This window comes from Myxocyprinus asiaticus, chromosome 44 (assembly GCF_019703515.2).
Source record: "Myxocyprinus asiaticus isolate MX2 ecotype Aquarium Trade chromosome 44, UBuf_Myxa_2, whole genome shotgun sequence".
NCBI lineage: Eukaryota > Metazoa > Chordata > Actinopteri > Cypriniformes > Catostomidae > Myxocyprinus > Myxocyprinus asiaticus.
In genome coordinates, this window is record NC_059387.1 from 16057814 (window position 1) to 16073268 (window position 15455).

A 15455-nucleotide genomic window follows, 5' to 3' on the forward strand; every position below is an offset into this window, starting at 1 on the left:
TGACCTAAGACCTGTTTTAATATATCTTTGCATTGATCTTTTTTATTGTGTCTTAAATTATATAATTATGAGAGCTTTAGTGACTCCAGCCATGTCTCCTAAGCAACCAAATTGGCATGGTTGCTAAGGAGGGTAGAGTCGCATGGGGTAACCTCCTCGTGGTCGCCATAATGTGGTTTGTTCTCGGTGGGGCGCGTGGTGAATTGAGCGTGGTTGCCGCAGTGGATGGCGTGAAGCCTCCACACGCGCTATGTCTCCGTGGCAACGCGCTCAACAAACCACGTGATAAAATGCGCGGGTTGACTGTCTCAGACGCGGAGGCAACTGGGATTCATCCTCCGCCACCCGGATTGAGGCGAATCACTATACGACCACGAGGACTTAGAGCGCATCGGGAATTGGGCATTCCAAATTGGGAGAAAAAGGGGAAAAATTCATTGTATAAAATGCTTGTTATATTTTGCACTGTAAGATACTGACCATTTTATGTTTTTTGTACACATTTAGCTCTTAAAAAGACATGATAGAATATAAAAATCAGCTTGCAGCATCAGAATAAATTTGGCTTAAGCTGTTGTTACAACCACTGTGATGTAATAAATAAATAAATAAATAAATAACCTTACACATAAAGATTTAGAATTATTTTTTAATTCAGTCAGCTCAAGTAACAACATACAGTACATTCAGTGACTGAGACTCATCAGTACTCTTTGGTCCAGATCCCTCAACATTGGTTCAAGTGTAAGATTGTCAATCATTCCAATGATAAAAGGCCATTTTGTTTAGGAAATTATAAATTTAAAAAAATCAGCTTTCATTAAGTCACCAGCAAACATTTAAAAAACACATGTGGTATTGGTGCTTTCTTTAAAGACATGTCTGATAATTTTGCTCAAAACTATTTTTTCCTAAAATGAAAGTGAATGGTGACTGAGTGTGTCAGTCCATAACATTCTGCAAAACACCTCATTTTGTGTTCCACAGAAGAAAGAGAGGGGTTGGAACAATATGAAACTGAGTAAATGATGGCAGCATTTTTATATTTTATTGTTTTGTTTTTTTCATATTGGTTGAACTATCCCTTTAAATATTACATAGTGTACTCATATGCTGCATTTTTTTGCCAGAAGGATTTGCTATGTATGTATCTTGTAAATTCATAAAGTTGTAAAAATATACATTTTGGCAGACAACTTGTAAACATTAAATAGATTTTTTTATCTTCTATTGTAAAATATAATAAGGCACTTTTGTATTGATATCACTGATAGTGATATACACTTTGTGGCTTTCTCCAGTGCAGTGTTCACTGCAGTGCAACAGTCATTCACAATAACACAGTTAGCTCCACCTCAGCCCATTTCTATACCTTATGTTTACTCAGCATAAATGTAATGTAATATAGTCTCAATTTAATCCCTCACTCTCTCCTCCAGCGCTCTCAGCTCTCCCTCCACCTGTGCAGGTAGATCAGCCCCAACCTGCTGGGTGAAGTAGGTTCTGAGCTCCTGTGTTTCTTTCTGCCAGAAGGGTTTGGGCAGGTCAAAGAGGGCACCCATATCTATATTCCCATCCAGGCCTTCTGTGTGTATGGCACCATTTTGTGGAATCCAACCAATAATGCTCTTGGAGGCAGCCTCATCTTCGCTGGTTCGGCCACATCGCTTGAAGATCCACTCGAGGACGCGAGCGTTCTCTCCAAACCCTGGCCACAGGAAGGAACCGGTCTTCGGATCTTTTCGGAACCAGTTAACGTGGAAGATCTTAGGGAGCTGGGTCGGTGCTTTCCGTGTCTCCATACTCAACCAGTGGGCCAGGTAGTCGCCAAAGTTGTAGCCGAAGAAAGGACGCATGGCAAAGGGGTCATGCATTATAACTTTACCTAAATAGTATGAGTGAAAAAAATGATATGTTATTAAAGAGTGTCAGTAACTTTCTGATCACAATGTGAGTCACAATTTAAAGTAGCTAAATATTATATGTAAGGGATAATATACAGTCAGCATTATCACAAAAAAAACCCACAAAAAGGAAACTGATGCGGAGTAGAGGGGTCTTGTATCACCCTGAAGGGGTTCATTTTGCAGTAAAGACTAATTGCACATTATTACATGCTTATTAACCGCTTATTACATGGTTATCTACCAAATACCCTGTAAATAAATAAATGGACAAGAAATATTGATTTGAGTTGAAATTATGTTATTATGTGAGAAGAAAGAGACTGTGGAATCTCCAGAAAAATGGAATTCTATCTACGGTTTGCATCAGAGTTTGGATGAACCTGTTGGGGTTTATTTTGCGACAATTACTGTCTGACTGCTTGTTATCCCACTTATTACATGACTATTTCCCAAATAAATAAATAAATGGACATGTAATACTGATATGAGATTAAATAATTTTATTAGTTTACTTGTAGAGATCACAGAGTGATACAAGAAGTACGAAAGATGACTGGCAATACCCGAATGACCGGTGAAATATCACTCTAAGAAATATTCTGGGTTCAATACAAGTTAAGCTCAGTTGACAGCATTTGTGGCATAATTTTGATTACCACAAAAAAATTATTTCAACTCATGTCTCCTTTAAAAAAAAAAAAGAAGCAAAAATCGAGGTTACAGTGAGGCACTTACAAAGGAAGTACATGGGGCCAATATTTGGAGGGTTTAAAGGCAGAAATGTGAAGCTTATAGTTTTTTAAAAGTACTTATACTAATTTTTCTTTTAAAACTTCAGTATTATTTGAGGTGTAAAGTTGTTTAAATCAGCTTTTTTTATGGTTGTTTTAGGGTTTTAAGGTTTACGGCGTTATGTTGTCATGGCAACAAAGTTGTAAAACTGGATATAACTCTACACAGAAAAGGTTAGTAAGTGATTTTATCCCACTAAAATCATGTTAACACACATATTGTTTACATCTTGTGGCTATACTTTTGAAACAGTGAGTATTTTAATGTTTACGGATTGGCCCCCATTCACTTCCATTGTAATTGAATCACTGTAACCCAGATTTTTGTTATTTAAAGAAAAGGAGGGACAAGTTGAAATAATTTTTTATGGTAATCAACATTACGCCACAAATGCTGCTGATTGAGCTTAACTTGCATTCAACTCAGAATTGTCCTTTAATCCCCAGATGTGCAGGCATTATTCAGAAATATCAGTGGATGGTGTGATTCACCAATCAGATTCAAGTACTTCAGAGAGCTGGGTAATAATACTGTATATAACTGAATTTTACATTTATCATATGGGGGATTGAAGGTCAGATTGTACCTTTATGTTCAGCAGCAGCTGTAGATTCAGATCTCATGGAAGCGCCAACAAACACACCATGACGCCAGTTAAATGACTCGTACACCAGAGGCACACCTGGGAAACAGACACAGGTACATTTAGAGAAAATGTAATCTGTATTATCTTTGACTTTTTTAAAGGATGTAATACATGAATAATACTAATACAAATAACTACTTGAGATAGTGTTAATAATGTGCAAATTGTGCTGAATTTGATTCAGTGACACTGACCCTCAGGTCTTCTACCACCAAATATGATGGCATCGATTGGGACACCCTCATCACCCTCCCAGCATGGGTCTATAATGGGGCACTGGCCAGCTGGGGCGCAAAACCTGGAGTTCGGATGGGCACACAGTGTAGAATCACCTGAGAAAAAAAAGAAAGACAGACATGTTTATTGCTGTTTATTGAAAATGGAAGCCAACAGATTAAGCACATACCAGCAGGTTCAATCTTATGGTCATTATAAGACCACAAATAGAACTATAATTATGTACAGTGCTATTAAGTAAAAATTTAGTAGGACCAATTGATCTTTTGATTGCAACCAAACCAAACTTCCATCAGCATTTGAAATATTTGTAAGTTGAAAAGGAACAGGTAGATCTCCCTCTAATTCATTACATAAAAAGTGAGACTCTGTTTCTCAAATGAAATCCTCATTAATATTGATTGTTATTTATTTTTCTTGTGATCTTGATGTAGCAAACATTAGCTCAAGAAAACAATATAGAGAATATGCTTTTATCTACCATACATACCGTACTTCCAGGATTTTCCATGCCAGTCGGTCAGCTTGATCCCAGGTGCAGGTGGTTTCAGACCCTCCCACCATACGCCCCCATCACTGGTCTCTCCCACATTAGTGAACACTGTGTTCCTGGAGATGGTTGCCATGGCATGAGGGTTGGTCTTTAGGGACGTCCCGGGGGCAACTCCAAAGAAACCATTCTCTGGGTTTATAGCTCTAAGCTTACCTGATGTAGATATCCAAAATACACATTCTGTATTAAAAACATATATTTATAACCACAGAAAACAGTCGGTTAAACATTACACCCTCTAATACAGTGTTTCCCAACTTTTTTCTGCCACGGCACACTTTTTACGACTAAACAATTCTACGGCACACCACTACCCCACACAGGTTAACCATCGTCAATATTTTTCCTTTTCAAGAACTTGTCCATGTTTTCTGTCCGTCTTAGTAGCGTGTTTACTTGTAACGTTTGAAAAAAAAAAAACAAGGCACATAGGTAGGCTACGCTGTGTGAGGTCACAGGTGGCAAGAGCGCTAAATGCGTAATGAAAAAACAACAAATTTGTTTCTTTTCTAATTTGTAGATGTTTTGTTTAGTTTAGATATAAGGCTAATTTTATGAGTGTTTTGCATGCTGAGTTGTGCACTAATTTTGGTTTTAATTACTTCTCTCTCTGTTACCCAATAAAACTACAAAATTATTGATTTGGTGGCCTCCCTGTATACCCAGCCATGTTTCAGTGTGATAATAATTGCATAGGTTGTGTAAGACAAGTCATGTTTCTCACCCTGACTGTCAAATTTCATCCAGGCAATGTCATCGCCCACACACTCAACTTTCCAGCCTGGCATTGTCGGCTTCATCATGGCCAGGTTGGTTTTTCCACAAGCACTGGGAAAAGCTGCTGCAATGTAGCGCTTCACTCCCTGAGGATTCGTAATTCCAAGAATCTAGAAGAAAGAGAAACAGATATCTCTATCAATTTCATGTTTATAAATAATGCCATTTCCCTAGCTAATAGTATAGATGGATGAATAGTATAGATGAATAATTCAAGGTGCATGATTGTTACTTGAATTTCATACAGTAGACATTATGCAGTAAAAAGAAAAGATCCTGGGGCCTGATTTTTAAACAACAGGTTCCATGGAACCTACATTAAAATTTATGGAACCCCCCACCCAAAAAAATATATATAACGTGTATAACATTTTTCTTTTTTTTTAAAGAATGTGAGAATTACTGAATTAATGAATTTATGACCACATTTAAATCTGTTTTGTCGGGGCCTGGGTAGCTCAGTGGTAAAATACGCTGGCTACCACCCCTGGAGTTCACTAGTTCGCTAGTTTGAATCCCAGGGCCTGCTGAGTGACTCCAGCCAGGTCTCCTAAGCAACCAAATTGGCCCGGTGGCTAGGGAGGGAAGAGTCACATGGGGTAACCTCCTCATGGTCGCTATAATGTGGTTCGTTCTCGAAAGGGCGTGTGGTGAGTTGAGCGTGGATGCTGCGGTGGATTGCGTGAAGCCTCCACACGCGCTATGTCTCCGTGGCAACGCGCTCAACAAGCCACGTGATAAGATGCACGGGTTGATGGTCACAGAGGCAACTGGGATTCATCCTCCGCCACCCGGACTGAGGCAAATCACTACGCGACCACGAGGACTTAAAAGTGCACTGGGAATTGGGCATCCAAATTGGGTGAAAAAAATAATAATAATCTGTTTTGTCATATTTACATTATAAATGCATCATATATTTAGAATATAAATTATAATATTAATGTACGCATAATTTTAAGATTATTTGTGTGCATTAATTGATTTGGGAAAAAAAAATTGAGCATGGATGTCTTATTAATTGTTTGCAGGAACATTTAGGAAATTACTGAACATTCACATTTAGGACGATTCTACACACGTCTTTATAAATGAGGCCTCTGGATTGTTTCTGAGGTCCTTTACCAGCATGTGTTCAGCCAACCAGCCCTCATCTTTGGCAATACGAGAGGCAATACGAAGAGCAAAGCACTTCTTTCCGAGCAGTGAGTTTCCACCATAACCGCTTCCAAAGGACAGGATCTGTCTGGTGTCTGGGAGATGTGAGATCAATACTTTCTCTGGATTACAAGGCCAGCTGTTTACTAAAGGAGCTGAAAGGGAAGAGTAGAGGACAAGAGGGTAGTTGTATAGACAAGAAAGGCAAGAATATTAGCCAAATAAAACAATTTACTCAATGGATAATTTGGAGGAAATGGACCTGGAAATTCATGCTGGTCTAAGGGGATCTTTCCAGCAGGGTTGAAGCATTAATTACATTTAACATTAATGTGAACTAGTTGAGCTACCTTTGAGTGGTAGAGGTCTGCCCACAGAGTGTTGGCAACGCACAAACTCTGCTCCCTCTGCCAGTTTCTCCAGGACTGGAGTTCCCATGCGTGTCATGATACCCATGCTAGCCACCACATATGGAGAATCTGTCACCTGAACACCAAACTTAGCAAGACTAGAGTTCACCGGGCCCATACTGAAGGGGATCACATACATTGTACGTCCTATGAGGGACAGACAGAAAAAATATTTTAACTTTTAAACACTTCAAATAGTTTTTATTCTATCTATGTTTTTGCAGACATTTTTAATCAAAGTGACTTACATTCAAGGTAAATTTTTAATCAGTTTGTCTGTTCCCTGGGAACTGAACCCATTACCATGGCGTTACCATTACCATGCTCTAAGTTACTGACATTTCTTGCTTACAGGACTGTAAAATTAACTTGTGGCTGTCTTAATACATACAATGCTGATTGAATACAACCAAGTCTTGAATATAGTCAAGTCAAGATAATCATTAAAAAACCAACACATTCTATATTCTACAACTGACCCTTTAATGCATACTTGGGTCTTTAGTGACCCAGTACCTCATTCCACCCCCTGTGCCTCATACATTTTTTGGAGCCCATACCTCTTTAGTTTTCCTCAATCTTTGTCTTATGAATAGCGCTATATTAATTTTATAACTGCTTAATTACCAAAAGTGTATAGAGTCATTAAAGACCCGAGATATGTAATCGTGTCGCTTTTTTTGTGCTTCCATAAATCATATTTTCATGATTTCTATATCTATATAAGTTTACTATCACAGGATATATATTTCTTTGTTTATTACAAGACAAATGAGTACTATATTCATACAAATGACTACTATATCACATTGATTTTCTGTGGGACAATAGTGAATTATCAGTATTCCATATGCATGTACACATACATATTATACATGCTATTTCTTACTCAAGGGTGGTGCTGATGTTTCAGTGATTGACTTAATTTACATTTGACATTGCTTTTTGTTGAAGAAGCAACGTGGAAGTAAACTATAGCAAGTGTAACAAATGAACAATATGATATGACTATTGTCATTTAAGTGTGCTTCTAAAATTCTGTTGTAGCAAGTTGTGCATCTATTTAGACTCAAAAAGTGCTTGAGAAAATACACATGTGTAGCTTATGTATTATGTGTAACTCAAAAAGTGTTTGTCAGCCAGTTGCAACTAGATTTAGCGACTTTTCAGACCCCTTTAGTGACTTTTTTTCTAAAAAGCACCTAGCGACAAATCTAGCGACTTTTTGGACAAACCTTATCTACTTTCCGTAGAAGAGTCGCCAGTATTGCCGCAGGAGTGCGAGGTCTTGCTTTCCCGCCGCAGGCACACCTCTCTGCATCTACTCTATTCAGTTAGTGGCAGACAGAGGAGCAGCACATTCAGTTGACCGCATGGCAGCTGACACAGACGTGAATGAGCTGCGCATGTGCAAACAGAGTTGCCAAGGACCAATCAATAATCTGTATGGTTTGCTCCTCCACCGTTTTAATTTGACCATTATTTTTCTTGCTTATCACTCACTGTTACCCAGACGGAGGCTGTGCGAGAGAAAAAATAAGACATTCTGACACTTCTAACTTTCTCTCCGAGTGATCGTTTACATGTAAATATAGCCGAAATCACAGCACAGCCATTGTCTTTAACTTATGTTATAAAATCAGGATTTTAGCAGTACAGAGCAGCAGCTTGGAAATTGCTTGGAAGTGACTACTTGTTAACATGTAGTCTCAATGGGTGGCATTTCAGTCACTATTTCATACTCGTTCCGTTGTCTGACAACAGAAACAGAACAAATATTTAAAAGAGAACAGCTTTATTGGGAATTTGGCTGTATTAAAATACAGTATGTGAGCACAGAAAGTAGGAGAGAAGCAAACAGATGTAAAAGGCTGACATAAGGCAGAATGCAAATACGACACGCTGATGTCATGAATATGCTAATTAACACATGACGTCATCTGGCTACATTTAGTGACTTTTTGAGCAGGCTTTAGCTACTTTTCATTGAAAGTAGTTGGCAACACTGGTGAAAGTATTGGATCCTGTTCTATATTTGCTGCATCATCTCTTTGATATATGAAAAAGTAAAACTATTGTTTTCTAATAGTCTTGAAAATGTTTGAAAATTGTACATTATTTGGCCATTTTGTAGATCGCTAAAGACCCAAGGTTTGTAATAATGTTTGGTGAAACACCCATGCATTTAAGGGTTAATTAGAAGCAAATTATCTATAAAACCTACAATATCTTTTATCATATTAAATACATTTTGCAGTATTCAGTAGTTTCAGATAGCACACACACACCTGCCATGCAGCCAGGAAAGCGATCCTCTCGGGCCTTCTGGAAGTCTCCTTCACTCATCCAGCTGCCCAGCTGGGACTTAGCGCCTCCAGTGGGGATGGGGATAGTGTCTCTCTGATTCTTAGTCACGATCACTGTCTTACTCTCCACACGAGCCACATCTTTAGGGTCAGTTCGTGCCAGCCAGCTATACAAAGCAATCAACAATTATTAAAGATCAAAACAGATCTACATCAAGATTGGTACAATGTAAAATCATTCATGTTGTAATTAGTATTAGGTTAAATGGTTCCAATATGAAAAGACACTTTGAGAAATAGTGGGAAAAACATACTGTATGCCAAACACACAAGATCAAGGACTTAGCAAAGAAGTGGCAAAACCAGCCCTGAAGCCATCAGTAGCGACTCACCAGTTTTCATATTTGGTGAGTTTTTTCACCATGCCATCTTTCTCCAGGTTGGCCAGGATATCTGCCGTCTCCCCTGGTGTGCCTGTGACCACGTGCACTTTAGCAGGTTTACACTCAGCCGCGGCCCCTGAAACAAACTCAGCCACAGATGGAGGTAGAGAGGGGATGGAGGCGAGGGACCGGGCCCCCACTGAAGCTGTACTGAAGGCATTTCGCCTGCAAGGACAAAATTCAATACACTTCATTGCATTTTCATGCATCAAACAAATGTAAAAAACATACCATAAAAACAACTCTTCATCATTCTTAGTTAGTTTACATGTGAACAATGAAAAGGACACACACACAACACATACTGAACAGAGTAACATTTCATTATTGTCAGATCATCTAACTGTTAAACAGTCTTTCCTTTACACACAATAAACCACTGTCTAGCATTTATCACACCGTAAAGTGATAGATGACAGATGGTGACCATGTTTGTAGGACATGTTCCTGGATCGACATCATTGTTGGTCATGGAACAACATTCCTGTCAACCAATCAGATTTTAGGTTCAGGCTTAGAGTTCCCTTTGATTTCAGGAAATGAAAATGGTTAATGTTAAATTTAATGGATATGGTTAGGACTATGCTTGCTTGACAGGATCAACAAAAGATGTTAACAGTCACCAATGATAGACGTAATTTCTTGAAAGTCTTGTGACCGAAGTTTGGGAATGATGTTTCAAAGATTTTAGTTTAAAGTGAGTCCCTGATTAAAAAATGTACTTCACAAGTTCACTGGTTTGTATAGTCCTGGAGCGCATTAAGGTAAATGGATTTGCCGTGCTGTCCATAATGGAGGGACTGGGCTTGAGCTCTGAGTAAAGCAAGAAAAAGAAAGACAAAATTGAAAGACAGTTTTGAAATATTAATTGTTATAGGCATTATGAAATATAAAGGTTGAGATAGGGAGATGGAGGAATGCCAGAAGAATTGTCACAGGTGCGAGGGAAGCAGCTGCTAATACAGTAAATGATAGACAGGCCTAGATAAACAATCTCCTCCCGGACTTACGTTTGGAACTTCATTGAGAAACCAAATCAAATAAATCCATCAGGCAGAGGCAGACTGGCCATCGGGAGAACCGGGAGTTTTCCTGGTGGGCCGGCCGTGAAACAGGGCCACGATATGCCAAAACGGGCCACGATATGCTGAAGGGGGCCGCGAAAAGGTGCCGTTGACAAATTGACAATACCCTAACCCCCCCCCGAAATAATGCAGGGCCGATCAGCAACTATTCATAGCCGATCAACAACATTTCATGTCAGTGGTAAAGGTGTAGGAGTGACTAGTGACTAAAAAGAATGTCAACCACAGGGATGGTAGAATATGAGATTTATTACCTCACAACTACCAGGTCAAACCAGATCTGATGAATGATACACCAGCCTAACTTCTAATGTTGTATCCGCACACTTATTCACACACATGTAAACACAATTATAATTTCATAGGAAGGGCTTGACAGAGGTTCTTCAGGTTTGCAAACTGGTTTGGCCTGACATTCCACCAAAGGTAAAAATCATCCTCTGCAGGCACTGTCAATGGAATAAGGTACAAAGTTTCAGTGAAGGTAACATGGACATAAATAGTGACAAAGCCTTTTCTCCAGGTGGGACATATCTACAGTAAAGTCAAGTTATTTTAGCCCAAGTCTAGTCTATAGACTTCAGCAGCACATGGATGGATCTACATGATCCATGACGCATAAGATGAATCACTGAATATTCAATTGATAGTAACATGTTGCATCTCAAGTGTGTTACTCATCTGCTGTGATTACTTTATCACAGATTTTAGACAAGTTGAAAAAATTTGAATTTAGAAACTGATTTAGAAACTGTAAAACTGATTTTTGGTGTTTGATTGGTCTACACTACCAGTCAAATATTTGGACAAACTTGACTGAATTTATGTTTTCATGATCTTAAAATCATTAAAAAAAAAATAAACAAACAAATAAATAAACAAATATAAAGGCTTATCCACCTTTTTCCTGAACATTTTTACTCCAAATAACACTTAAATGGCTGTTGTTCTCCATCTGTATCGCTCGTTTCTGTAGTTTTTACATTCTGTCTCAAGATCAGAAACAGAAAACAGACAATAAGAATCATCATGGAGCCCAGTGGTTGTTCAGGAAAACTGGGGATACCTCAATGTTTGAAATACGTTTTGTTGAGAAATATAAATTGTTCCAAAGAAACATTGCAAAACTACAAAATTATAAAAATTGTACGTTTAATTTCTTTAGAGGATATATTGAACTCGGGAGTAAAGAAAAAGCCACCAACAAGTGGACAGCATTTATGGGAAAGCATCCCATCCTCATAAAGTTGGTTGAGAGAATGACAATAGTGTGCAAAGTTTGTATCAAGGCAAAAGGAGAAACTAAAATATAAGACAGTTTTGATTTGTTTATCCCAATTAAATATGCAGCGACAACTATAACTAAGGCATTTATAGGTTGATTTCCATTAAAACACTGTGTCTCAGTGGTGCTATCAAAACATTGCTCAATTTGTTTGAGTATAACGACCATCCAACATTGACTAATGCTCCCTTCAATTTGACCTGGGAAGCTCCGACCTCCAAATCAGACATTCATTATTACGACATGTCATACACTGAAGTGAAATAAAATACAGAAGATGGCAAACTTAAACAAATGCACAATGAACAACGGTAAAATGGTACTCTTTTTTTGTTATACCTCTAAATAGGCGTAACTGAACACATCTGTATCACTTTTACATGACCTATTTAATTTATTAATGTATGGTATTGCATTAAAACAAACAGTCATTAGCTGAGTGTCATATACTGTAACATATTAATATTATTGAAATAAAGCACTGAAATTGAAATAACTTTGCAAAATCATTGCTTGCCATCATCTTTCATGTTGATGCCCCTTTCAATATCACAGCTTGGCAACTCAGGTATCAACTAGAATTGTAGAGCTCATAATTACAACATTTCCGACTCCACTTGAAGAGTGCTTTAACCAGTGGGCAGCAGCCATTATTTTTGCACTTCCATTTGGTGGCACTATTGGTGCAGAAATGACATGCTTCACCTTTAACTATTTTTTTGTCCATGCATACTTCCCATTTCTCTGTGCTATTCCATCGTTTGGATGACTTTACTGTTGAATGAGTGAATGACTTTATTACACTAAAATATGGAAAATAGTAATAACAAAGAACAAGTAGGTGTATCCAAACTTTTGAATGGTTTTATACTACAAATGTACATTGCCTGGCATCACCATTGCATAAGCGCACAGGATAAACAAAAGAAACAGAAGACAGAGACACAAAAATGGGAGGAAAGAATATCCTTTCTCTGCAACCCTTGTCCACAAGCAAGCACAGAAAGAATCCAGGAGAAAGCAAAAGAGAGAAAATTGGCATTTTCAGTGAACAAACAAAAAAACAAAAACAGAACAAAGGTTACATGCCAGAGGATGGCTGAATTTTGTCCTTGCCATTCAATTCTTGGCTTTCTGAGCCTTTAGACAGGTCAAGATTCATTTGAGACTAGCCTTCCTTGTCATTCTTTAACAACGTTAGCTGATCGCCGAAAGCATTTTCAATTGACTCGTGACTGGAAAGCCTGGTGACTAAAATTAGGAGGATATCAGAAGGGTAGCAAGAAATGGTCAGTTCTCTGACTTTTAAACTTTTCTTTTGTTTAGCTCAAGTCCCAACCCCCACTCCAACACTTTGTACTCCAAACTCTCAATCTATTGTTTTCTAAGGTCATAAAATGTATACAAGCTTTGCTAGAACAAAGATAAGTCTCTCAGTCTATCATCATTTTGACCCCCTTGATCTCTTTCGCTCTCAGTAATTGCTAAGCTTTGCACCATCAATTATCGTAGGTAGTTAGTCACACCCGCACATGAACTGACCAATTGGACAGGCTCCCTTGCATTCACTCCCCTCCCCTCAGAGCCTGGTTGAACTGGTCATGGACTCTAACACAAGCACAGCACACTATGTTCATGTATGCACACATAACACACTTTTATAAAAAAAAAAAAAACGATAGCAGCCATTAAATGTAGCCAAAAAAAAAAAAAGATCTTTTCCATTCTGAAACATATGCATGCATTAGAGTAGCAGCAGCCATACTCCTTGCATGGGCACTTCAGTGAAAATTGATCTTGTTAAACAAGTTAGTAGACTATTTAACTAAAAATAAGCACACACGTACACCAACAGTACGTGCAACAATCTGTCCTGGTATCATGCATGCATAGGGTAAAGTTTAGCTAGTATGTTCACACTCTGCATATTTACTTTAAGTCTTCCATTGATGTAATCACTCAGTCTGGTGAGAGAGTGACAGAGCAGATATTGATGCAATAAAATAACATTTTTAACAGGGATATGCAATGATATCTGCCAAGACTTTCTTTAACCCAAAATCTACATTCTTGCTCTATCTATCTCTCTCTCTCTCTGTACAGCAAATTCTTGCTTTGAATGGCAAAAAGAGTGTCTGTTATGTGTGACTGCTCATTCATAACACACCTTTCTTGGTTATGAGAAATTATCTAAATTAACCAGTTTTTCAGATGCATTGTGGTATTGCAGATTCCAATTCACAGTAAAGGTGGTTTATCTCTGTATGTTAAAACCTGCCTATAACCTCTAAAGAGGAAAAATTATTAAAATTATTATCTTTGTGACTTATGTTTCTGCATTCGTTAGTATATACAGTAGAGTACAAACAATGACATGTATATACTATGTGGCAAAAGTCCTTATTTGGGAGTACCAGAGCTGTAACGCTTTGGGGAATTATTATTTGCTTTTTATCCCAATATAACTCCATCAAGATCATTCTGTTTTGTAATATACAATTCTCTACCCCCTCAAAAAGGGAGTTGACCCTGTAATTCCACAGGGTGGTGGCAACTGTGCCTTTCTGTTTCTCATCAAGAAACTATACAACAAGGATGTTTACTTTGGAGTACAGCCAAATGCAATGTACTGAATGGGACTACCAGTAAATAAATTCATGCAAGGCATACCTTTAATTCCTAAGGTTCCACAGATCTTTGGCCATTGGTACCACATTGTATGGACATTCAATGAACCATTTCTAACTATTTCTTATTTCACACAATTGAGTCACCAGCTAGTTAATCATAGAGATATGAAACACCATGCAAGATGAAGTGCGACAGGCAGAGATTTAGAAATTATAACCATGTTATAAGGTTTTTGATACAATACAATCATAATAATAAAGATATCTCAACAGAAAAGACACTTACCTCCTTAGTACTCCTAGAAACAAGCAGGACATCTTAGGTGCAAAAAGAAACTCAAATTATGGCTTTTGAGAAAAAATAAATAAATAAAGTAATATGAGACGGGTGACTTGGTCCTCTGCGATCCTGGGCACCTCTCATATCAGACTGTGATAAAGTCCAGCTCTTGAGGTAGTGAAGAGTAAGGTACTTGCACTTTAACACGTATAACTTATCATCAGCTGATCCACCCACAGATCCTACTCTAATGACACGCTCTTCCCCCGAGTGCAAGCAAACCTGCGATCATCGTATGTGTCAGTACTAAATAAAGTCTGTTGTATTCGCAAACTTCCTAGTCTATTAACATATTTTAAAAGTCCAGCATTTCAACAGAGTAGGCGCGCGCTTTCGATCAGATGTGCACAGACACTGTGCTGAATCACGGCCGAACGAGGACTTCAGTGTCTGCCGGCTGATGTAAGCACACTAGTTCCTGTGTTTTCGATTCCGTAACGACTTAATGCGCTCGTGCAGCACGTCCCGCGCTGCTGCTTCACTATGGCTGTGAAAACACAATTGAGCAAAGTTCTGTAGAGGTGAATCTTATATATCAAGCTTCCCTGAGGTCGTGCTCGTGCCGATTCAGCAGATGTTGATAAAAGTTGACGGTGTGTGAATTATGACCCGCGGAATCTCGTTGGCTCGGTGTGACGTCATTCCATTCATCATCACAGCTGTATAGGGCTCGAGACACCTTTAAATTGAGAGGTAAATTATACTGGAACTTTATTATTGACAATATACACCGATCAGCCACAACATTAAAACCACCTGCCCAATATTGTGTAGGTCCCCCTCGTGCCACCAAAATAGCGCCAACCCGCATCTCAGAATATTCTGTGATGTTATTCTTCTCACCACAGTTGTACAGAGCGGATATCTGAGTTACCACTGACGTTGT

General features: G+C 38.5%; 1 protein-coding gene across 1 annotated transcript; it reads right to left on the reverse strand.

Moving 5' to 3' along the window:
* Positions 1 to 635: 635 nt before the first annotated feature.
* LOC127434301 (phosphoenolpyruvate carboxykinase, cytosolic [GTP]-like) lies at positions 636 to 15154 on the reverse strand. Its single transcript, XM_051686940.1, has 10 exons — positions 14516 to 15154; positions 9179 to 9394; positions 8769 to 8953; positions 6421 to 6627; positions 6038 to 6225; positions 4860 to 5022; positions 4073 to 4288; positions 3540 to 3677; positions 3286 to 3381; positions 636 to 1885 (listed from the first exon to the last, which is right to left on the reverse strand). The coding sequence occupies exons 1-10, from the start codon at positions 14545 to 14547 to the stop codon at positions 1416 to 1418; spliced, it is 1911 nt and encodes a 636-aa protein (XP_051542900.1). The 5' UTR covers positions 14548 to 15154; the 3' UTR covers positions 636 to 1415.
* Positions 15155 to 15455: the final 301 nt, after the last annotated feature.

What these genes read in the sequence shown, in the direction of transcription:
- LOC127434301 (XM_051686940.1), bottom strand. Translation starts at nt 14,547, where the DNA reads ATGTCCTGCTTGTTTCTAGGAGTACTAAGGAG. An exon ending in CAGACCTCTACCACTCAAAG is followed by an intron (nt 6,226 to 6,420) that starts GTAGCTCAACTA and finishes CTTCCCTTTCAG; the next exon opens with CTCCTTTAGTAAACAGCTGG. An exon ending in AGCTGCTGCTGAACATAAAG is followed by an intron (nt 1,886 to 3,285) that starts GTACAATCTGAC and finishes CATACTATTTAG; the next exon opens with GTAAAGTTATAATGCATGAC.